Genomic DNA, 26,420 nt, shown 5'->3' on the forward strand with positions numbered 1-26,420 from the left:
AATGGGGGTACTTGAAGGTATGCCAAGGGGTGAGATTTTTTCAAAATATTCTAAAAATAGCAACAATTCAAAAATCCTTTATAAATATAAATAAAAAACTATCTTTTTTCCCCAAATAGTTCAAGAAAGACCACTACAAATGAGCAATATTTTGCACTGTTATACAATTTAATGAATCAGAAACTGATGACATAGTGCTGTATTTTACTTCTTTATCTCTTTTTTTCAACCAAAAATGCTTTGCTCTGATTAGGGGGTACTTGAATTAAAAACAAATTCGCAGGGGGTACATCACTGGAAAAAAAAAGTTGAGAACCACTGCTCTAGGTTACAATCCAACCAAAAAGCTAAATGCGGTGAAGCATTGTCGTGGATGTTAGAATTTAACACCTTTTACACTGAAGGGTCCACCGGATGTAGATGCTTGTGGCTAACTTGACGGCGTGTGGGCGCTGTCAGCACAGCAGCCCGGTGGCAGCGACAGGCGGGGGAAACCCTCTCTCTCTCTCTCTCTCTTCCCCACACACACACTCACACACACACACACACACTCACACACCCTCACCAAGTCCACAGCGTGTGTCTCAGCTGGCTCCTCACTGGGGGAAAAAAAACGGCACTCGGAACCACAGCGACGCCGAGCTCGCAGCGCTCAACATGGCCGACACAACAAGTTTGAACGAGTCGTCCACCAGGGACGGGGCTAATCGCTTCGCTCGCAAAGGAGCTCTAAGGCAGAAAAACGTCTACGAGGTGAAGGACCACAAGTTCACCGCCCGCTTCTTCAAGCAGCCGACTTTCTGCAGCCACTGCACGGACTTCATCTGGTAAGCAGTCGCCGCGACCACCTCAGTGCGCGCCGCCTGTTGCAACTTGCTCTTACGCAACTTCGCCTTGCAAACTTTTTCCCCCACACCTGATCCTGCAAATCTCACCTCGTTGTCGACGGAGCTGCCTTTTCCACTCACATTCGGAAGTCCCCCAGTGATACCAGTACACACTCTAGACCAGTGGTTCTTAACCTTGTTGGAGGTACCGAACCCCAGCAGTTTCATATGTGCATCCACCGAACCCTTCGTTAGTGAAAAATAAAATGTTTTTTTTTTTTTTTTTTTTTTTTTTCAAATTCAAGACAAAGTTACAAGTACCTTGTATGAACATCACACTGCAAAAAGTCAGTGTTCAAAAACAAGACAAAAAAAAAATTAGGGGTATTTTACTTGAACTAAGCAAAATTATCTGCCAATAGAACAAGAAAATTCGGCTTGTCAAGACTTTCCAAAACAAGTAAAATTAGCTAACCTCAATGAACCCAAAAATAGCTTAAAATTATTATTAGCCGATAAATGCGTTAAAATGTAATATCGGAAATTGTCGGTATCGTTTTTTTTTATTATCGGTATCAGGTATTTTTTTTTATTTTTATTTTTTAAATTAAATCAACATAAAAAACACGAAATACACTTACAATTAGTGCACCAACCCAAAAAACCTCCCTCCCCCATTTACACAAAAGGGTTGTTTCTTTCTGTTATTGCCAATAGAACAAGAAAATTCGGCTTGTCAAGACTTTCCAAAACAAGTAAAATTAGCTAACCTCAATGAACCCAAAAATAGCTTAAGATTATTATCAGCCGATAAATGCGTTAAAATGTAATATTGGAAATTGTCGGTATCGTTTTTTTTATTATCGGTATCAGGTTTTTAAAAAAATTTTTTTTTTAAAATTAAATCAACATAAAAAACACGAAATACACTTACAATTAGTGCACCAACCCAAAAAACCTCCCTCCCCCATTCACACAAAAGGGTTGTTTCTTTCTGTTATTGCCAATAGAACAAGAAAATTCTGCTTGTCAAGACTTTCCAAAACAAGTAAAATTAGCTAACCTCAATGAACCCAAAAATAGCTTAAAATTATTATCAGCCGATAAATGCGTTTAAAATGTAATATTGGAAATTGTCGGTATCGTTTTTTTTATTATCGGTATTGTTTTGTTTTTTTAATTGTTTTTTAAAAATTAAATCAACATAAAAAACACAAGATACACTTACAATTAGTGCACCAACCCAAAAAACCTTCCTCCCCCATTTACACTCATTCACACAAACGGGTTGTTTCTTTCTGTTATTAATATTCTGGTTCCTACATTATATATCAATATATATCAATACAGTCTGCAAGGGATACAGTCCGTAAGCACACATGATTGTGTGTGCTGCTGGTCCACTAATAGTACTAACCTTTAACAGTTCATTTTCATTAATTACTAGTTTCTATGTAACTGTTTTTATATTGTTTTACTTTCTTTTTTTATTCAAGAATTTTTTTAAATTTATTTATCTTTTTTTATTTTATTAATTTTTTTTAAAAGTACCTTATCTTCACCATACCTGGTTGTCCAAATTAGGCATAATAATGTGTTAATTTCACGACTCTATATATCGGTTGATATCGGTATCGGTCGTTGTGGCTTGTGCAGCCCTTTGAGACACTTGTGATTTAGGGCTATATAAATAAACATTGATTGATTGATTGATAGATATCGGTAATTAAAGAGTTGAAATATATATATATATATATATGTATGTATGTATATATATATATATGTATGTATGTATGTGTGTGTATATATATATATATATATATATATATATATATATACATACATATAAATATGCACACACATGTGTGTATATATATATATATATATATATATATATATATATATATATATATATATATATATATATATATATATATATATATATATATATATATATATATATATATATATATATCCTACATTATATATCAATACAGTCTGCAAGGGATACAGTCCGTAAGCACGCATGATTGTGCGTGCTGCTGGTCCACTAATAGTACTAACCTTTAACAGTTAATTTTACTCATTTTCATTAATTACTCGTTTCTATGTAACTGTTTTTATACTGTTTTACTTTCTTTTTTATTCAAGAATTTTTTTTAAATTTATTTATCTTATTTTTTGTTTTTGTTTTTTATAAGTACCTTATCTTAACCATACCTGGTTGTCTAAAATTAGGCATAATAATGTGTTAATTCCACGACTGTATATTTCGGTTGATATCGGTATCGGTAATGAAAGAGTTGGACAATATCGGATATCGGCAAAAAAACATTATCGGACATCCCTACTTAAAATAAGTATATTCTCACTAATAACAAGTGCACTTTTCTTGATAGAAAAAAAAAAGAGACCTTTTTGCTCAATATGTTGAAAATTATTCTTAAATGAAGTAAATGCGAGTGCCATTATCTTGACATAATGATATGCACTCGGCATCATGACTTTTTTTTTTTCATGCTTGAAATAAGAAATTATTCATTTAAGAAAGTAGTTTTGTACTTGTGAGTGTTGATGACACAGCTTTGCAACAGTTTATATTCTAGTTTCAAGCATGTTTTACTCAATATCAAGGTCAAGGTCAAGGTTCAACTTTATTGTCCCCGCGGGGAAATATTTCTTGGGCACAGTGCATCATTGCTTTCTTAACATACCCAAAAACAACAGAACAAAAACACAAGCACAGACACAACCACAACCATACAACTAACATTTAAACATCAGAACATGGAGCTTGATAGACATAGGTGGCACTTTGATGTAGGCATAAAATCTACAGTCTGGAGATAAAGATAAAGTACCAATGTGCATTGCACTAGAGCTCATGGATAAAGTGCTGTGTGCTAAAGTGCTTAGTTCTAAAGTGCTATGTGCTAAAGTGCTATGTGCTAAAAAAGTGCTAACCTATGTATTAAAATTCTATTGCACATTGTTGGTCAGCTTAATGGAGGCTGGAACAAATGATAATTTAAGGCGGTTAGATTTGCATAGTGGGACCCGGAGTCTTCTCCCTGATGGCAGGGTTCCATATTCAGGAAAGAGTGGGTGTTGTGAGTTGGAAATAATTTTCTTAGCTTTTTTCCTAACTGCCTGCTCATAGATGCTCTGTATAGGCTCATATTCTTTCCTCCCTACGATTTTCATTGCCGTTTTATGCATGCCGGCCAGTTTGCTTTTTAGCTTAACGGTTAGGTTGCCAAACCATGAGGTGATCCCGTATCTAATGATGCTCTCTACAATGGCACGGTAGAAAATCATCATGATATGGCTGCTTACGCCGTACAATCTTAATCTTCGCAAAAAATATAGCCTCTGTTGCAGTCTATTGCACAGTTTGTCAATATGTGTCTTCCAGCAGAGAAGATTATCAATATGAACCCCTAAATATTTATATGAGGATACCTGGGTGATTTCCTGATTTTTGATGACCACTGGCTCATGGTCAGTCACTTTCCTCGGATCCAAAACCATTTCCTGTGTCTTGGTCACATTTAAAATAAGATGGTTAGTGTCACACCACCTAATAAATAGGTCTATCTCGTCTTGGTACACAGAGGGGTCCGTATCCTTGTGTAGAAGGCTTAGGAGCACGGTATCGTCCGTAAATTTCACCATATAATTGTTAGGGTGCACAGTCCTACAATCATTGGTGTACAATGTAAATAGTGTTGGTGATACAACGCAACCCTGTGGGACGCCTGTGTATAGCTCATAAAATCTCAGCAACAAGCTGTAATATCTTACTGAGATCATTTAGGACCAAAACCCTTAAAATAAGTAAAACACTAACATAAAATCTGCTTAGTGAGAAGAATTATCTTATCAGACAGAAAATAAGCAAATATCACCCTTATTTGAGATATGTAATCTTACTTAGATTTCAGTTTTTGCAGTGCACCTTGTTCAAAGAAAAAAACCAACACAGTGCATGAACTCACAACAAATTACACACCTGCAAATCAGATGGAAAATAAGAGGGAACAGTCTTTGGGGGTATACATAACGATATGATTCTGATTCTGACGCCGATAGGAAGAAGTTTTTATCTACACTATGAGTTGCTCTGCCGAACCCCTGAGGCAGACTCACCGAACCCCTAGGGTTCGATCGAACCCAGGTTAAGAACCACTGTTCTAGACATTTTGCACAAGAGACAATATTTCCTGCAAGTTTTCTACCTAAAGCTTGCAGCACATTTCTGATGAGTCATAGCTTCAATCAATCAATCAATCAATCAGTCAATCAAAGTTTATTTATATAGCCCTTAATCACGAATGTCTCAAAGGACTGCACAAGCCACAACTCAGATCCCACAAACTACGCCCGCCACTGGGGGTGTTTCCAAATTAATAGTACATCCAGTCATGGTCAAAAGTTCCCAAAAGTAAAGAACGTAATGTCATGACTGTCTTGAGTTTCCAATCATTTCTACAACTCCTTATTTTTTTTTTTCTGATAGAGCAATGGTTCTTAACCTTGTTGGAGGTACCAAACCCCACCAGTTTCATATGCTTATTCACCGAACCCTTCTTTAGTGTAAAATAAAATATTTTTTTCCTTAATTTAATCTTAATTTATAAATACTAATCATGAAATTATGTTATTATATTAAATAAATACTAATAAAGATATATTTTACAAACAGAAAGTTACAGGAATGTACACATGATCCCATGCTTACATCTCATTGTGCAACATGTGAATGTTTAAGTGGGACCTAAATGCGATATCTGAAAGGGGTACAAATTATTTCCAAAGCAGGACCCCGGCCCAGACATACAATACTAGTACACAGCTCCTGAAAAAACAATATGTTTTGTTATTGTCATTGTAAGTGGGCCAAAACACTTATATTAGAAAATAATCTAATGGAAATGACTGCTGTTATTTGATTATAATAATAAAACATTTAACTTGTTATTTAGTCAGGTTTGGGACAGGTGGGCTGCTGGTGTGGCCACAGTGCATGTGCACGTCTGACGTCACTCACATGTGCTTCACTGAATACTCAAGGAGTTTTTGCGTTTGCTCACGCATACGGAAAATTAGAGGGAACATTGTTTGGAGGTATCCATAATGCGGCAATAGGGAAAAGTTGTTATTTACATGATGAGTCGGGTGTGTCTCGACCTCCGCGGTGGAGGCTCCGCCGAACCCCTGAGGCCGACTCAGGTTAATCGAACCCAGGTTAAGAACCACTGTGATAGAGTGATTGGAGCACATACTTGTTGGTCACAAACAACATTCATAATAATAATAATAATAGATTTTATTTGTAAAAAGCACTTTACATTGAGTAAACAACCTCAAAGTGCTACAGTGTATTAATAAAAATAAAAAGATAATACAAATAAATAAATAAATAAAAATAAAAACTACAACAGCCAAATAGCTAAAACTAGTATGCATACATATAAAAAAAAAAGAAGGCTTTTTTTAAAAAGAAGATTTTTTAAGCCTTTTTTAAAAGCATCCACAGTCTGTGGTACCCTCAGGTTGTCAGGGAGAGCGTTCCACAGACTGGGATCGGCGGAGCAGAAAGCCCGGTCTCCCATTGTTGGTAGCTTTGTCCTCGGAGGTTGGAGGAGGTTAGCCTGTCCGGAGCGGAGGTGTCGTGTGAAGGATTTGGGGGTGAGTAGTTCTTTGAGGTAGAGGGGGGCATTTCCATGGAGGCACTGGTGGGTTAGTAGGGAGACTTTGAATTCAATCCCGAGTGGAACAGGAAGCCAGTGAAGGGATTTGAGAGTTGGTGTGATATGGTCATATTTCCGCACTCTCACCAGGATCCTAGCAGCACTATTCTGTATATATTGCAGCTTCTGGATGTTCTTGCTGGGGATCCCGACAAGAAGTGCGTTGCAGTAGTCTAGCCTGGAGGACACAAAGGCTCATGAAGTTTGGTTCTTTTAAGAATTTATTATGGGTCTACTGAAAATGTGACCAAATGTGCTGGGTCAAAAGTATACATACAGCAATGTTAATATTTGCTTACATGTCCCTTGGCAAGTTTCACTGCAATAAGGCGCTTTTGGTAGCCATCCACAAGCTTCTGCTTGAATTTTTGACCACTCCTCTTGACAAAATTGGTGCAGTTCAGCTAAATGTGTTGGTTTTCTGACATGGACTTGTTTCTTCAGCATTGTCCAGGACTTTGGGAAGGCCATTTTAAAACCTTGCCAAGGGACATGTAACCAAATATTAACATTGCTGTATGTATACTTTTGACCCAGCAGATTTGCTCACATTTTCAGTAGACCCATAATAAATTCATAAAAGAACCAAACTTCATGAAAGTTTTTTTGTGACCAACAAGTATGTGCTCCAATCACTCTATCACAAAAAAATAAGAGCTGTAGAAATAATTGGAAACCCATGACATTATGTTCTTTATAATGTTGACCACAACTGTATCTGACAATCTGTTTGCTGCAAATTTGCCACCATCTTGTGGAAAATGTGAGTAGTTTAATGACCAGGAATTTGGCTTTGAAGTGAATATAGAATAGGCCTTCATTGTCATTGCGAGATTGTGGAATACAGCATAACATTTTCCTTATTTGACCTAATGTAAACAACCTTCCCTAGTCATGGTGCAAAAACAAAAAATGTCAACACACGATCACACATTACACAACCTGCTCACTGAAATTTTTGGACGTTATAAAATACGTCCACGCACCATGAAATATTCAAAGAAAAATCTACTCCCATGTGGGCCGGACTGGTAAAATCACGGCACGATAACTTCAAAATAAATACAACTTCAGATTGTTTTCTTTGTTAAAAAAATAGAACAAGTGCATTCTGAAAATGTACAAATCACAATGTTGTTGGTTGTTTTTTTTTACACTTACCTGTTGCGGTAATAGTATTCTACCATTATTTGTCGTTATTTATACTTTCTGAATAAATTATGTGATAATGTTCATCAGTCAACTCATTGGTGTTCATTTTCAATCTATCAAGATAAAAAAAAAATATCAAAATCAAATTACAGGATGTTATTTATGTAGTTTGCTCATTTTACTCGACTAATGCACTAACATCATGGTTTTTTTTTGTGTTTTTTTTTTTTTTTTACATAATCTACAAAGATACAAATAATTGCTATTGTGACATCTAGTGGACACATTTAGAACAGCGGTTTCTTTCATTCAAAAATTCCGTCTCATTTTTATACTTAGCAAACTCATCCCGTGGGCCGGATAAAACCTGTTCATACGTTTGACACCCCTGCTCTACACACTTATCCATGTTTGGCGCATTTTAGCTGTTTGATATTTCTGATTGATTACAAACTTTAAGGAGGTTGTCGCGGAAGTAAACAAGGTAGGAGTTGAACTTTCACATACTCTTAATATTCAATTATATATTTATTTTATTAATATAATATGGACACATATATATGAATATTTATAGTCCGTATATGTATATTGTTATTTTACATGCTGTCGGCTTTCGGCCCCTGGCCAAATTTTTTCAGCCCAATGCGGCCCCCAAGTCAAAAAGTTTGGACACCCCTGCTTCACTGTAATGCAAGTGTTAATTAAATAAAGTTAAACTGCAAATTCCAACAAAACAAACCTACTCACCATTTGCTGAAACATGACAGAAACACAGCAGGACGTGCATAAATAAAAGTAAAGCTATAATATTGTTAGGTGTGCTCGTAGATTCCTTAGTAGGTACCTTTTATTTATATAGCACTTCTCACAGAGAGAGTTTACACAGTGCTCCACAAGGTTAAAATGCAAATAGCACAATCAAAACAAGCTTAGAGCAACATAAACATTGCAAAAATGAAATAAAAATAATACATTTGATAATAAAATCTAGAAGAGGCAAATCCTGAAGGAATTGCGTGTGAATGCTCCAATGCTGAAGTTGAAGTGAAATGCTGATGGAATGTAGTATGAATAGTTAGTTAGTAAGAATTGTTTGAATGTTGGTATGGTTTGAATGTTGAAAAGTTGACGCTTAACTGAAATGCTAATGGGATGTAGGATGAATGTAGAAATGGTTTGAATCTTGAAATAGTTTAAACGCTGAAATGGTTTTAATGTTGGAATGGTTTGAATGTTGACGAGTTTGAATTTCCAGGGAAACCGGAATTTGGTTTGGAACTTGGAAAAAGTGTTAGTTTGAATGTCCAGGAGGAGTGGAATGTGTTGATGTTGGAATGGTTTGAATAGGCTGAATGAAAAATGTGGGAATTGTGCAACTTGAAAAAATGGCCCATTCATTTCAATGGGAACGTCCTGGAAATTTGGGAAAAGCGGGATTTTTGAAAAAAATTATTAGAAGCATGTATGTCCTGAATGAGCTGAATTGTTTGGTGTTGGAATTGTTTAAATCGGTCAAGAAATGTTAAATTAGTAACAGTTTTTAATTGAGAAATTTCTGGAATTTCGGGAAAACTGGAAATCTTTCTAGTTTTTTAACCAACTTGGTTTTTGTCCTGAGTATGAATGTTTTGACGGTGGAACGGTTGAAATGGGTTGAAAAATGTGAATGGAGTAGTCGAACTTAAGAAGGGTGGAAATAGGTTACCAAAAAACGGTAATTCCTGGAAATTTGTTGAACGTGGAAAAATGGTTGAATGACTAGGATGAGTTGAATTTGTTGAAGGTGGAATGGTTTGAAGAATGTGGGAATTGTGGAAGTTTGAAAAATGGCCAATTCATCTTGAATGGGGAAAATGCAAAAAAAAAAAGGAATTATGGGAAATCCGGGAATTATTTTTTTTTAGAATAGATTAAGTAGAGCACACAATTCCCGAACAGACTGAATATTTTGAAGTTGGAACAGTTTGAATCAGATGACAAATGTGGGAATTGTGGAACTTTGAAGAATGTCCCATTGACTTCAATGGGAATGTCAGAAAAAAATGGGAATTTTCTGGAAAAGCAGGAATTTTTGGGAAAATAGTAAAGACATTTGAATGAATTGAAATGGTTGGTGTTGAAATTTTTCAAATCGGTCAAGAAATGTTGAAGAAGTAACATGTTTAATTGAGAAATGGAATTTAAAAAATTCCTGGAATACCGGGAATTTTTCCAGCTTAAAAAATAACTTAGTTTTTTTGTCCTAATTAAAAGGAATGTTTTGATGGTGGAACGGTTGAAATGGGTTGAAAAATGTGAAAGGAGTAGTCGAACTTAAGAAGGGTGGAAATAGGTTACCAAAAAACGGGAATTCCTGGAAATTTGTTGAACGTGGAAAAATGGTAGTTTGAATGACGAGGATGAGTTGAATTTGTTGAAGGTGGAATGGTTTGAAGAATGTGGGAATTGTGGAAGTTTGAAAAATGGCCAATTCATCTTGAATGGGGAAAATGCAAAAAAAAAAAAGGAATTATGGGAAATCCGGGAATTTTTTTTTTAGAATTGATGAAGTAGAGCGCACAATTCCCGAACAGGCTGAATATTTTGAAGTTGGAACAGTTTGAATCAGATGACAAATGTGGGAATTGTGGAACATTGAAGAATGTCCCATTGACTTCAATGGGAATGTCAGAAAAAAATGGGAATTTTCTGGAAAAGCGGGAATTTTTGGGAAAATAGTAAAGACATTTGAATGAGTTGAAATGGTTGGTGTTGAAATTTTTCAAATCGGTCAAGAAATGTTGAAGAAGTAACATGTTTAATTGAGAAATGGAATTACGGAATTCCTGGAATTTCGGGAAAACCGGGAATTTTTCCAGCTTAAAAAATAACTTACCGGTAGTTTTTTTGTCCTAATTAAAAGGAATGTTTTGATGGTGGAACGGTTGAAATGGGTTGAAAAATGTGGAAGGAGTAGAGAAAAAAGGGTGGAAATAGGACATTGAAAGACCAGGAATTCTGGAAAATTGTGGAATTTTTTTGAACGGGGAAAAAGGGGAATTTGGAATTTTCAGAATGGTGGAATGTGTTGAAAGTGTGGAAATGGTGGAAGTTTGAAAAACGGCCAATTCATTTTGAATGGGAAAAATGTCCCGGAAAACCTGGAATTCTGGGAAATCTGGGAATTTTTGGAATTTTTGGAATTTGTCAAGGGAAAGCCCGCGATTCCGGGATAAGGAATAGTTGAATAGATGGATGAATTTTAGTGTAAAAAAAAAAGATGTGTGAATGCTTTGGCATTAGCTCACACAAGTTGAGACATTGCAATTCAGTGTTTGTTATTATTGCAGTGAAACCATTTTTTGGTAAAGAAAATGCAAATGGAAAACATGACATGTGCAAAAGTTCACAGAGCGTCTCTGTCCTTCCTGGAAGTCTGCAGGTAATATTACTAGCGGCTGTCTCAAAGAGCAAAACTCATCAAAGCTGTAGCACACAGGTGTCAAAATCAAGGCCGGAGGGCCAGATTTGGCCCGCAAACACCTGGAAATGATATATGTCAATAAAGTACTTCATATTTTCTCACTAAATTTTGTTTTTATTTTGACAGAAAAAATATATGTACTGCTTGAAATTGCATACATTTTAAACTTGAATAGTATCCAATATTGCAACAAATATTACAGTATATATCATACTTTCAAGCATGTTTTCGTCTGAATAAAAATAAATACAAATACTTCACTTTACAACAAACCACCCGTCAAATTAATAAAAATGACAATAAATGTTAAGTTGTTCTTTACAGCATATTACTGCAAATTAAAAAGAACCACTACTGTTTTTTGCGTTAAAATTCTGTTGACTGAGCTGCCAGTTTTTGACTGGAAAATCTACGGTTGTTATTTTTAACGGTGTATTACTGTAGATGGAAAGACGGTACATTTGTTTTTACGGTGGAACAACTGCCAGCTGAGTTGCCAGAATAAAAAAAGAACTTCTACTGTGTTTCCATTCACAATATAATGTTGTAAAAAACAATGTAAATTTGACACTAAATTTAATCCCCCCTCCCCCACAAAACAAAACAACCAAAAACAGTGGTACTTTTTTCCATTTATCGTAAAATGTTGTAAAAATAAATAAATAAATAAAATAAATAAATAAATAAATACAACTACCGTAATTTGTGTCTTTACAAACCTTACAAAATTTTGTAAAATTACAAAGACCCATTTCTCCAGGCATTATCAGCCATTTTGCATGTGTGGTTTAGGAGTTATGTTTAAATAGCTGTCATATTGAATGTGGCAGTTATACTGTCATTATGAGTAAAAACCTAATTTTTGTATTTGTAAACCTTACCAAAATATCTGATTCTGGTAAAACTCACATAGATTCAATATTACAGGCATTTTTAGACATAATGCATGTTTGGTTTTGGAGTTATGTTTATATAACTTTCATATATAGTAGGACAGCTATACTGTCATATTGAATAAAAAAAATAACTTGTGTCTTTGTAAACTTTACAAAAGGAGATTTTCCTAGTAAAACTCACAAAATTTTTTGGTTTAGGAGTTACCGTATTTTCCGCACTATAAGGCGCACCTAAAAACCACACATTTTCTCAAAAGCTGACAGTGCGCCTTATAACCCGGTGCGCTTTATATATGGATAAATATTAAGATTCATTTTCATAAAGTTTCGGTCTCGCAACTTCGGTAAACAGCCGCCATCTTTTTTCCCCGTAGAAGAAGCGCGCGGTGCATGCTGGGATATGTGACGTTTCATTTCCATTTGTGTGTTTATGTAAAGACCCCAAAATGGCTCCTATTAAGTGTGTTGTCTGTCTAATTATAAATAATGCAGACGAGGCGTGTTAACTGAGTTCTCAACGTTTACTCACAGCGTGCTCATAACCACATTCTAACTGCCAGCACATACAACAACGCTTCTCAGGGCTACCGCGCATGCTCGTCACTATCGTTGCATGCTGGGTAGTGTAGTTGTTATATTTGCTAGCTCATAACATCACATTAAGAGACACGCTTACGCGCTTAATTCAATACTCGCCGTCATTCCGGGTGGATTGACAAAAGACCTCCAGCCGCTGGATATTGGTGTCAACAGGGCATTCAAATCACGACTGCGAACGGCGTGGGAACAATGGATGACCGAAGGCGAACACACCTTCACTAAGACAGGCAGACAGCGCCGGACGACATACGCCAACATCTGCCAGTGGATCGTAAATGCCTGGGCAGATATTTCGGTCACAACTGTGGTCCGAGCTTTCCGGAAGGCAGGATTCACAGAACTGCTGGACAACAGTGACACTGACTCCGATGACTTCGACGAGACGGAACCGGCCATTTTGGATCCCACATTTGCCCAACTTTTCAATTCGGACACCGAAGACGAAGAATTCGAAGGATTTACGAATGAAGAATAACTTCAGAAAGTGAGCGCTATGTTTATTTTGTGTGTTGTGACATTAACGTTCGAGCAACATTATGTTGCTATTGCTCTGCACTATTTTGAATTTTACTATGTTTGTGATTGCACATTTGCGTACATTTTGGGACAGAGTTGTTAGAACGCTGGTTTTTAATATATTATTAAAGTTTGACTGACCTATCTGACTGTTTTTTTGACATTCCCTTTAGCGCAGCGTAGGCGCGGCTTATAGTCCGGGGCGGCTTATAGGTGGACAAAGTTTTGAAATATGCCATTCATTGAAGGTGCGGCTAATAACCCGGGGCGGCTTATAGTGCGGAAAATACGGTATGTTGGAATCATAACTCCAAAACCAAACATGCATTATGTCTAAAAGTGCCTGTAATATAGTAAAACTCACATAGATACAATAATCAGTTGTTTTTGTAAGGTTTGCAAATACAAAATGTAGGTTTTACTCACTATGACAGTATACTGTCACACTCAATATGACAGTTATTTAAACATAACTCCTAAACAACACATGCGACATGGCTAATAATGCCTGGAGAAATGTATATTTGTTAGTTTAACTACAATAATGACCTTTTGTAAGGTTTGCAAAGACACACGTTATTTTTTTTATTCAATTCAAAATATGAAAGTTGTATAAACATATCTCCAAAACCAAACATGTAATCTGTCTAAAAATGCCTGTTATATTGAATCTATGTGAGTTTTACCAGAATCAGGTACTTTGATAAGGTTTACAAATACAAAAATTAGGTTTTACTCATAATGACAGTATAACTGCCACACTCAGTATGACAGTTATTTAAACATAACTCCTAAACCACACATGCAAAATGGCTAATAGTGCCTGATTTAGTGTGTAAAAAAAAACCACTTTGTAAATGTAAAGTTTTTACTGAAAAATCCGCAGTCTACTTAAAATTATTTATATAATTATTAAAGAAATCCAGAGGCAAATTCATACATTATTCGGCCCTCTGATGGCAGCCATAACTCAATGGCCCTCAACGAAAACCAGTTTGACATCCCTGCTGTAGCACATGCATCTGGAGGCGTTTTTGTGTCAACTAGATTGTATTTGAGACACTTAAAAATAGTCCAGTCTAACCAGTCTCAGTGCAGTTAACAAACCACGCCAAACTTAAAGGAAAGCTGCACTTTTTTTTGGGACATTGTGTGTGTGTGTGTGTGTTACGGACAGCAAAGCCCTGTCTGTCTGTTATTTCACTTTACCTTTTTCTGTGTTGATTGAGCTGTGCTGAAGCAGCAAAAAAGGACATTATGTTAAATGAAGAGTTTCTGTCTCTGATGAATGAATGAATGAATGAATGGGTTTTACTTGTATAGCGCTTTTCTACCTTCAAGGTACTCAAAGCGCTTTGACAGTATTTCCACATTCACCCATTCACACACTGATGGCGGGAGCTGCCATGCAAGGCGCTAACCAGCAGCCATCAGGCGCAAGGGGTGAAGTGTCTTGCCCAAGGACACAACGGACGTGACTAGGATGGTAGAAGGTGGGGATTGAACCCCAGTAACCAGCAACCCTCCGATTCTGGCCCGGCCACTCTACCAACTTCGCCACGCCGTCCGATAGTTGATATAATAATTTAACTGCATCATTAAGCCTACATGAACTCCATGGTGTTCAGGGATGAATAGTCTCTCCTATTGCTATTGTACTATTTTTTCAGCTATAGTTACATGAATCATTAGTAATGGAGCAGCCTAGTTTTGAATGGCAGGGTCCCTGCTATCATAAAAATATAACATTTACATAATAAAAATCAACTACAGGCTTCCCAAATGCTGTAATAAATTAAGCATGATGAGTTGACTTGAAACTGTTTAATGTTGCACTTTTTATATGTAGAAGAAACGTTTTGTCATTTTATTCAATCTGAGCAACAACTTGAGGCAGTTTAATGTTGATTAACGTGGGCAGAATTATTATAGTGTTCCCAATGTTAAAAGGATAAAGTCATTGTTTACAAATTTGGTAAATAAATAACCAAAAAATGTATATTTTGTTGTTTTCTTACTGTACCGAAAATGAACCAAACCGTGACCTCTAAACCGAGGTACGTACCGAACCGAAGTTTTTGTTTACCGTTACACCCCTAGGAAATGGCCATATTGATTCCCGACAGCATAACTGGGAACGCTCATAGCTCGGCTGTAACGCCGTTCCCAGCTCCGACCTGCATTTTCCTATTTAAAAGGAATGCACTAATAAGGTTACCAATGGTAAATAGGAAAAGTGTGACGATGAACCAGAAGGCATCTGTCCGTGCTCAGTACAATATGGTTGTAGACAGGATCCAGGTGTTAGAGTGGCCGTCTTCCATTCTGAAGGTTGCTGGTTTGATTTCCAGTTGTCAATATTGAACCACTCAGGCCCCGTTTACACCAAGCCAGGGTAAATCCCACCTAACCTTATCCGTGTCCACACACAACAATGCCGCTGTTTAGGACCACCTTCCCCCCTCCGTCCGTCGGCGCAACGCGACCTAATACGCATGCGCGGAAAATGCGCACGTCATAGTCACCTCCGGTGTTGCTTTGTGTGCAAGTTCTTAAATGTAACTTATCTGAACAATATCCAGTGTTGTGGTATTTCAATTAACTGGAATCCAGTGTGCTGTGGGACCCTATTGTAGTGAATCACACCTGAGCTATCATAAATTAATCAAATCTTTAATGGACACGTGAAAGTACACAATGTGACAAAGAACATTTCACAACAATCAATCTCGGGATCTAGGTATCTGGTCAGGACACTCCTCACTCTATTGCCTTCACCTTCATTGTCCATTCGTTTTTGGTGACTATATACTCTGGACCTAGACGTTGGGTCCGCGACATACATGGCGGACAATAACTGATACAGTCTGCTTTGCCAGTCCAAAAGCATTCGCCGTTTTCCGTAGTCTTCCCTCGAAGGCCAGGTAATACAAAGCACACGCTACCCTTTTTTATCACATCCACGGGAATCCGCATTCTCGTTGTCTCTCCTTCGACAAATGGACAAAGTTTTTCGGTAAGTAGAATTTACAGCTGACCTGGACATTCGAAAGTTCTCTTGCCGTCTGAGAAGTGTTGTATCCCAAATAGCTGCGATCTCTTTCTCTTAAGGTACTCATGTGTGATTTCCACAAGCGTCTGTACATGTAGAAGAATGACTCGCCTTCATATTTCCAGTGGTTAGCTCCGAGTTCCGAAACCGCTTTATTATGAAGCTGGCTGTGGCGCCTTCTTTCTGACGTCACTTCCTGTGTGGGGCGCGGTGTGCAAGATTAAAGCCACACCCTAAAAATAAGTGTCTTTATGTGAAAACAAATGAAAGTAATATAACGTATTGTAGCCTCCAGAAGATGTGACACAAAGCATTACGCTATTTTCAACCAATTTTATGCAAACAACCTGCATCATTCGAACACGTATTCTGTCCATCTCCTTGCTTCACTTCTAGACACACATTACTTCTTCATGCTCCACCTCTGTCAGGCACGTGATAAAAGGAACAATGAACAACAATTCAAACCACACAAACATATAACATTACAACCAGCAGGCCATACAGTATGAATGGATATAAATGGCCTATTATTTACTCATTATTGACTAGTGATGCACCGAAAATTCGGCAACCGAAAGAAGACTTTGACCACTGGAACGGCGCTGCTGAAATAAGAAACAATATGCCCGGGATTATCTGCAGCGGAAGCAGCATGTCTGCGAAGTGGACGTAACTTTAACAGTGTTTTTTGCAAAATGTGCAACCATTGAGAGGACAGTGGCGGCTTTTAAAGGGGAACATTATCACCATTTCAGAATGGTTAAAACGATTAAAAATCAGTTCCCAGTGGCTTATTATATTTTTCGAAGTTTTTTTCAAAATTTTACCCATCACGCAATATCCCTAAAAAAAGCTTCAAAGTGTCTGATTTTAACCATCGTTATAAACACCCGTCCATTTTCCTGTGACGTCACATAGTGAAGCCAACACAAACAAACATGGCGGAAAGAACAGCAAGCTATAGCGACATTAGCTCGGATTCAGACTCTGATTTCAGCGGCTTAAGCGATTCAACAGATTACGAATGTATTGAAACGGATGGTTGTAGTGTGGAGGCAGGTAGCGAAAACGAAATTGAAGAAGAAACTGAAACTATTGAGCCATATCGGTTTGAACCGTATGCAAGCGAAACCGACAAACGACACGACAGCCAGCGACACGGGAGAAAGCGAGGACGAATTCGGCGATAGCCTTCTAACCAACGATTGGTATGTGTTTGTTTGGCATTAAAGGAAACTAACAACTATGAACTAGGTTTATAGCATATGAAATACATTTGGCAACAACATGCACTTTGAGAGTGCAGACAGCCCAGTTTTCTTCAATTAATATATTCTGTAGACATACCCTCATCCGCTATCTTTTCCTGAAAGCTGATCTGTCCAGTTTTGGAGTTGATGTCAGCAGGCCAGGGAAGCTAGGGTCGATATTCTTCTATGCCATCTCTGTCGTAGCATAGCTTTCGTCGGTGAAGTGTGCGGAACAAACGTCCAATTTCTTGCCACTTTCGCATCTTTGGGCCACTGGTGCAACTTGAATTCGTCCCTGTTCGTGTTGTTACACCCTCTGACAACACACCGACAAGGCATGATTTCTCCAAGGTACGGAAAACAGTCGAAAAATCAGAAAATAACAGAGCTGATTTGACTCGGTGTTTGAGAAAATGGCGGATTGCTTCCCGATGTGACGCCACGTTGTGACGTCATCGCTCCGAGAGCGAATATTAGAAAGGCGTTTAATTCGCCAAAATTCACCCATTTAGAGTTCGGAAATCGTTTAAAAAAATATATGGTCTTTTTTCTGCAACATCAAGGTATATATTGACGCTTACATAGGTCTGGTGATAATGTTCCCCTTTAACAAACTAATTGCCATTTATTTTGTCCGCAAACGTCTTCATGAGCTTCGGCTATTGCATGTTAACTAGGTAGGAAAAATGAGCCTGTTTGAGAGTACAAGCCATTCATTTAAAAAAAGAGGACAGGTATTTCAAGATCACGTGTTCCAGGACAGTGAACGAGGCATGAGGCCTAATGAGAACCGACCACTTTGTATAATTACAGCTTTGACTTTAAAATGCTCTCCCGTGTAATGTCCTCTGCGCGCCTCCGCCGTAAATCTTCAGGGGATGGTCTTATTTGTGTCAGTGTGCCAAAAGACTATAGAGTTCCCCTCAAAGCACAGATAAAATGTGTTAAATTTGATAATAAAAGTTGAACACTGCAAAGTCAGCTGATTAGTAATATTTGTAAGGAATAAACCCACCTCCCAGGTACACACAGTAAGGTAAATACAAAAATTAAAATAACTACCAAATTTTTGGGGCTGCAAGGCGCACCGGTATTTAAGCCGCACCCAGCAAATTTTAGAAGAAAGAAATATTTTTACATACATTAGTTAAAGTTAAAGTACCAATGATTGTCACACACACACACACACACACACTAGGTGTGGTGAAATTATTCTCTGCATTTGACCCATCACCATACTTGCCAACCCTCCCGAATTTTCCGGGAGACTCCCGAATTTCAGTGCCTCTCCTGAAAATCTCCCGGGACAACCATTCTCCCGAATTTCTCCCGATTTCCAGCCGGGCTTAAGGCACGCCCCCTCCAGGTCCGTGCGGACCTGAGTGAGGACAGCCTGTTGTCACGTCCACTTGGCCAACCAAAAAGTAACCACAGAACGCTATTGTTCTGTGGTTACCTTTTGGTTGGCCAACGGTTTGCGTTGTATTGCGCACCCTGACGGCAAGTGTGGGAGTGGGCTCTGAAGTATGAAGTAAAGAGACGTAACTTCGTCACCTCGCCTGGTTTTGACTCCAACCCAGAATATTACACTGCCCATACCTATGCTCCTACAAAGGCTGTGCTACTGGCTGCAAAGCATTGCACTTTCAAATACAACAATGAGTAGAGAGGAGTGTTATGTGTGTACCGTATTTTTTGGACTATAAGTCACAGTTTTTTTCATAGTTTGGTCGGGGGTGCGACTTATACTCAGGAGCGACTTATGTGTGAAATTATTAACACATTACCGTAAAATATCAAACAATATTATTTAGCTCATTCACGTAAGAGATTAGACGTATAAGATTTCATGGGATTTAGCGATTAGGAGTGACAGATTGTTTGGTAAACGTATAGCATGTTCTATATGTTATAGTAATAGGCCGTAAGACTCTTGAACGCATCATAACAATCCCCTCAATTCCCCCCAAAAATGGATTAACTCACTGGAATATAAAGACAATATAACATACATCCATAAACCTGGATTTATACTGGTACCAAAGATAACATAAATGTTTATTTACATCAGTAGCCTAGTCCAATCATTGGTACTTTAACTTTAATACCTTAATTGCTTCCAAACAATGCCTGTAACAAGGCAGTAAAACAGATGATCAAACAAAACAGAAGTCATCGTCATAGACCCCACTACCTAGCACGGTGACGTTTTGGTGCCTTTACGAAACTGAAACAAATACAAAAAGAATGCCATTGTAAGCTAATAATACTAACACAGACACTTGTAAACATATTAGCATATTTGCTGATGCTAGCAGCGCTTGCTTGATTACATTACGATAGCACGTACAGATATGCATGTACAAACTCCTGCAGACATCACACATGGGACAGTTTAGTAAGTATGAATCGTTTTAGTTACATTGTAAAACTTAACAGGCGTTGCTTGAAGTGGTGAATGAGGAATTATTTGGAGCAGAAGCGCTATTGACAAATACTTCCGGTTCAAGGAATGAAACAGGGGAGCACATTTGTAACCCGCATGTACCTGCTGTGAGTGAACTCGTCCAAACAATAACACACCCTTTCAGTGTCTCTGTTGGTGTTTTATGTAAACTATTTGTTGAATAAGGCTGCAGCTAACGATTATTTTTCTATCAATTAATCTATAGATTATTTTTTTTCGATTAATCGGTTAATCTATAGATTATTTTTTTCGATTAATCTATAGATTATTTTTCCTTTTACCGATTATTTTTTTTTATTTAAAATGAAGATGAAAAAATAAATGTAGGCCAGTTTTTTCAAAAGGCATGGCTTTTATTTACCAAAAAAAAAAAGTATGGCCACTCAGTCAACATTGACAACATGACAAAATATTCTGTAGCAATGTAAACATTTAAAACTTTTAACATTTAACAAAATTAAAAGTAGCTTATTTGCTTTTTAATGTGCAAATATAAAAGTAAACATCCAGTGCAAATCTTAATATTCTGCAATAGTATAAGCATTTCAAAAGTAAAAGTATTGCTTATTTTGCTTTAAAATGTGAAAAAATAAAAATAAACATCCAATACAAAAAAGTGCAAAACAAAATATTCTGTAACAGTGTAAACATTTCAACAAAAGTAAAAGTATTGCTTATTTTGCTTAATAACACAACAATGATAGTATGATTAAAGTGAAAGTTAATTGTTCGTTTGTACATAGTATATGTAACCGTTAATGTTGTAAAAGGTATTTGCACAACTAATTAACGTTAGCGTTTGTGACACGTCTTGTGCCGTGGGGTTCTTTCAGGACCGACAGACTGAACGCCAGACGGCTTTGCCAGGTTTACAATCTTTTAATTTTACACAAAGTATTTTCTCTTCCAACTCTTTTCTCTTTCTTTCCTCGCTTTTCAGCTCCTCTTCCTCGCTCGTTGTCCCCTGTCTCTGTCTCTCCTCCTCTCTCGCTCCACGTCAGCTTCACTCTGACTCCTTCCAGTCTCTCTTCCCTTTCTCTCTGCTGCTCCCCTTTTCTTCAGCGAGAGGAGATTGGATGATCGTGCCCAGGTGCGCGGATCGCGCACCTGGGCACGATTGCGGCGTCGCTCCCGGCGCGCCCCACCTCGCCGCTCGCTCGCCGGCCCCGCCTCTCCACAGCGTTAAAGAGGAGTGCGTCTTTGTAAACACTGCACGCCAAACGCACCTCTCAGAGCGAAACGGGGCTTTAGTTTATGAATTTACAACGCAGATACAAATGACACATTCATGTTTTTGTGTAATGATGACAACATATACTCACGTGGACGATTGACTAGTTGATGGTGATGGCAAGAACGCTGTCGGTTTTCTTTTCAAATGTTCGTTCATAGCCGTTGTGCTGCTATGATAGGCCATTTCCGCTCGACACAGTGTGCATACAACAACATTATTAGGCCGTTTATTGAAATACTCCCACACTTTTGATGACTTTTGGCGTGCTTTTTTTCCCCTCGCTCGCACCGTCTGCTTTGCGATCCGCCATGACAGTAGTGTGACGTAAATATGCGACGCATCGACGCACAAAAATGGCGTCGACGTATTTACGTAACCGATGACGTCGACTACGTCGACGCGTCGTTTCAGCCTTATTGTTGAATACAAAACATTATGGCCGTTCACAAAGAAAAATCCATAAAATTAGCAGCACCGTTTTATAAGCCGCTAAAGACAAAGCGTGGGAAAAAACTAGCGGCTTAAAGTTCGGAAAGTACAGTTGATTTATCCGGGCCACAACATTAGGTACACCTGCATATTCTCTTTGATACAGCGCTGCATAAAAAAAGATGCTTTTAGCATCATTTAACGGGTCTTATTGTGCAAAACCAACTTTTCGGACCTGTTGATACCAATTTTTGTGTATTTGGGATCCCAAATGTCCCTAACAGTTGAAATCAAACCATGGAGGATGTGGCACTGATATTTATAAAACGATCTTGCCTTCTTCCAAACTTGCTCCAAACGAGCCGTTTAAAACACAATTCACATATTTAATGACGTATTTTGCCCTGCTTATCAGATATCTTCATGCGTAGTAGAGATTTACCCGAATAACGTAGCACGAGTCCGGCGTTGGAACGCCTCAGAATGACTAGCTTTGGCTTTCGTTTTGCTCGAAGAGATAAAAACAATCATCTCACCCTAGTTCTTATCAATGCACGCGCACACACACACACACACACACACACACACACACACACACACACACACACACACACACACACACACACACACACACACACACACACACACACACATTTTAATCTCTCTGGCTTTATTGGTGTCACGATGTACCAGGTGCGAAGAGTCAGACTGGACAAGAAAGTGTTTGTGCTAGGGGTGTAACGGTACACAAAAATTTCGGTTCGGTACGTACCTCGGTTTAGAGGTCACGGTTCGGTTCATTTTCGGTACAGTAAGAAAACAACAAAATATACATTTTCTGGTTATTTATTTACCAACATTTGTAAACGATGGCTTTATCCTTTTAACGTTGGGAACACTATAATAATTCTGCCCCAAAATAGAAATAGCTCTGTGTGTGTTCCAATTCAATTATTTAGTGTCTCTGGATCTTGTTTGAATCTCAGCTCAGATAATACAGTTCTTGGAGAAAGGTTTTGGAGAGTAAAGCAGTACAGTCCATGTGCTGCGGTTAAGGGTGAAAATGCGTGGTGGTCAAGTTAAAGGGGAACATTATCACAATTTCAGAATGGTTAAAACCATTAAAAATCAGTTCCCAGTGGCTTATTTTATTTTTCGAAGTTTTTTTCAAACTTTTACCCATCACGCAATATCCCTAAAAAAAGCTTCAAAGTGCCTGATTTTAACCACCCGTCCATTTTCCTGTGACGTCACATAGTGATGCCAATACAAACAAACATGGCGCATAGAACAGCAAGGTATAGCGACATTAGCTCGGATTCAGACTCGGATTTCAGCGGCTTAAGCGATTCAACAGATTACGCATGTATTGAAACGGATGGTTGTAGTGTGGAGGCAGGTAACGAAAACGAAATTGAAGAAGTAACTGAAGCTATTGAGCCATATCGGTTTGAACCGTATGCAAGCGAAACCGACGAAAACGACACGACAGCCAGCGACACGGGAGAAAGCGAGGACGAATTCGGCGATCGCCTTCTAACCAACGATTGGTATGTGTTTGTTTGGCATTAAAGGAAACTAACAACTATGAACTAGGTTTACAGCATATGAAATACATTTGGCAACAACATGCACTTTGAGAGTGCAGACAGCCCAATTTTCATCAATTAATATATTCTGTAGACATACCCTCATCCGCGCTCTTTTCCTGAAAGCTGATCTGTCCAGTTTTGGAGTTGATGTCTGCAGGCCAGGGAAGTTAGGGTCGATAGGGGGTTTAGCTCGCTCGTCTGCGGGAACAAACTGCCGCCATTGCTTGCCGTGCTACCGAGGTCCTTTGTCCCTGAATTGCTCACACACTCCGGCAGATTCAATGGGGGTCTGGCGGCAGATTTCTTTGACTTTATCGTTGGAAATGCATCTGCTTTGAGTGTCGCAGGATATCCACACATTCTTGCCATCTCTGTCGTAGCATAGCTTTCGTCGGTAAAGTGTGCGGAACAAACGTCCAATTTCTTGCCACTTTCGCATCTTTGGGCCACTGGTGCAACTTGAATCCGTCCCTGTTTGTGTTGTTACACCCTCCGACAACACACCGACGAGGCATGATGTCTCCAAGGTACGGAAAACAGTCGAAAAAACGGAAAATAACAGGGCTGATTTGACTCGGTGTTTGAGAAAATGGCGGATTGCTTCCCGATGTCGAGAAGCAATCTCCGAGAGCGAATAATAGAAAGGCGTATAATTCGCCAAAATTCACCCATTTAGAGTTCGGAAATCGGTTAAAAAAAATATATGGTCTTTTTTCTGCAACATCAAGGTATATATTGACGTTTACATAGGTCTGGTGATAATGTTCCCCTTTAACTGTGTTTTCAATGGGTACGGGGCGCCAATTAGCCTTTTGTCAAAGAAAAAATGTCCTATGCTTGTGTTGTTTTGGGCTGTACGAACCGTCCACATCACTGACCTTTCTTCGGAGTTCCTCGAGAGGTCATTAAAAAGGGCGGAAGAGTGCAAGATTTTCCGAAACGACAAGAAAAACAGCTCACACTGAGAGCAGAGTTGAAGAATGCATGAGTTTCCAGTGATCACTTTGTTAAAAGTTTGTTTGATATACTTTTAATGTTTATAATTTCCCATTGAAGCATTATCTTGATATTATTTGTATTTCTTAAACACATTTTTGCTACGAGTGTTTCGAAAAAGCAACAACTCGGCAAGTCTAAATAAAAAGAAAGCACATGTCAGCAAAACCTAAAAGAGTGAAGCTTTTACTAAAAGCCAACGGTCATAAATGAAGCTTTCAGCACATACACAATGTTGACATCTCTAGTTATAGTTTGATAAAGACAGGGATAACATGTTACTTGTAAACGGCACGTGCAACAACAACAACAAACCTCAGTAGACGTGAAGTTGAATCATGAAATGCAACCTAACCCGAGCAAAAACGATGCCTATTTATCTGGGAGAGTTGAGATACCAACGTCCTTGACCCAGTCATACACAAATATGTTGTAGACATACTTCAAGTTTCCATCTGTTTTGTCTTGGAGAATGGCGTCTAAAGCATAATAGTTCTGAGAAATTGACCGGCGTATAATCCTTAAAATCAGTCGACAAATCTTTTTTTGATAAATCACACTGCAAAAACTGAAATCTAAGTAAGATTAAATGTCTCAAATAAGGGTGATATTTGCTTATTTTCTGTCTGATAAGATAATTCTTCTCACTAAGCAGATTTTATGTTCGAGTGTTTTACTTGTTTTAAAGGGGAACATTATCACAATTTCAGAAGGGTTAAAACCATTAAAAATCAGTTCCCAGTGGCTTATTTTATTTTTCGAAGTTTTTTTCAAAATTTTACCCATCACGCAATATCCCTAAAAAAAAGCTTCAAAGTGCCTGATTTTAACCATCGTTATAAACACCTGTCCATTTTCCTGTGACGTCACACAGTGATGCCAACACAAACAAACATGGCGGATAGAACAGCAAGATATAGCGACATTAGCTCGGATTCAGACTCGGATTTCAGCGGCTTAAGCGATTCAACAGATTACGAATGTATTGAAACGGATGGTTGTAGTGTGGAGGCAGGTAGCGAAAACGAAATTGAAGAAGAAACTGAAGCTATTGAGCCATATCGGTTTGAACCGTATGCAAGCGAAACCGACGAAAACGACACGACAGCCAGCGACACGGGAGAAAGCGAGGACGAATTTGGCGATCGCCTTCTAACCAACGATTGGTATGTGTTTGTTTGGCATTAAAGGAAACTAACAACTATGAACTAGGTTTACAGCATATGAAATACATTTGGCAACAACATGCACTTTGAGAGTGCAGACAGCCCATTTCAGGCGCGCTAAGAACATATATTTTTCCACGATTTCAGCACTCAGGTTAACCATACCTAAATAGACACAAAATACTGCATTACACAAGACTACCCGGATGTACTCGAATGATTGAAAAAAATAAAGGTTTTTAAGCTAAATTATTGGTAAACACAGTTAATGTATAATAATTTACATAAAACCGCAAGTAATGAATAAAGTTTTCATCAATTAATGTATTCTGTAGACATACCCCTCATCCGCTCTCTTTTCCTGAAAGCCGATCTGTCCAGTTTTGGAGTTGATGTCAGCATCTGCTTTGAGTGTCGCAGGATATCCACACATTCTTGCCATCTCTGTCGTAGCATAGCTTTCGTCGGTAAAGTGTGCGGAACAAACGACTGACCATTTCGTCGGCTTTCCCCACAGCCTCGTATTTTGAACAAATGTCGTCCAATTTCTTGCCACTTTCGCATCTTTGGGCCACTGGTGCAACTTGAATCCGTTCCTGTTCGTGTTGTTACACCCTCCGACAACACACCGACGAAAGTGAGAAAATGGCGGATTGCTTCCCGTTGTGACGTCATCGCTCCGAGAGCGAATAATAGAAAGGCGTTTAATTCGCCAAAATTCACCCATTTAGAGTTCGGAAATCGGTTAAAAAATATATGGTCTTTTTTATGCAACATCAAGGTATATATTGACGCTTACATAGGTCTGGTGATAATGTTCCCCTTTAAGGGTTTTGGTCCTAAATTATCTCAGTAAGATATTACAGCTTGTAGCTGAGATTTTATGAGCTATATTGAGTAAAACATGCTTGAAACCAGAATATCAACTGTTGCAAAGCTGTGTCATCAACAGTCACAAGTATATAACTACTTTTTTAAAGTACCGGGTAATCATTTCTTACTTCAAGCATGAAAAAAAAAAATC

The 26,420-nt window shown here is 38.2% G+C and overlaps 1 protein-coding gene across 1 annotated transcript in view; it reads left to right on the top strand.

Annotated features, from left to right (window-relative positions):
• The first annotated feature begins 476 nt into the window (after window positions 1-476).
• The window catches only part of prkcaa (protein kinase C, alpha, a), a 407,487-nt gene continuing 381,543 nt past the window's right edge, over window positions 477-26,420 (top strand). Inside the window, exon 1 of the mRNA XM_061922863.2 lies at window positions 477-827. Coding sequence (XP_061778847.1) covers window positions 658-827 — 170 coding nt within the window. The 5' untranslated portion in view covers window positions 477-657. The remainder of the gene's footprint in view (window positions 828-26,420) is intronic.

Source organism: Nerophis lumbriciformis, linkage group LG27, assembly GCF_033978685.3.
Source record: "Nerophis lumbriciformis linkage group LG27, RoL_Nlum_v2.1, whole genome shotgun sequence".
Taxonomy (NCBI): Eukaryota; Metazoa; Chordata; class Actinopteri; order Syngnathiformes; family Syngnathidae; genus Nerophis; species Nerophis lumbriciformis.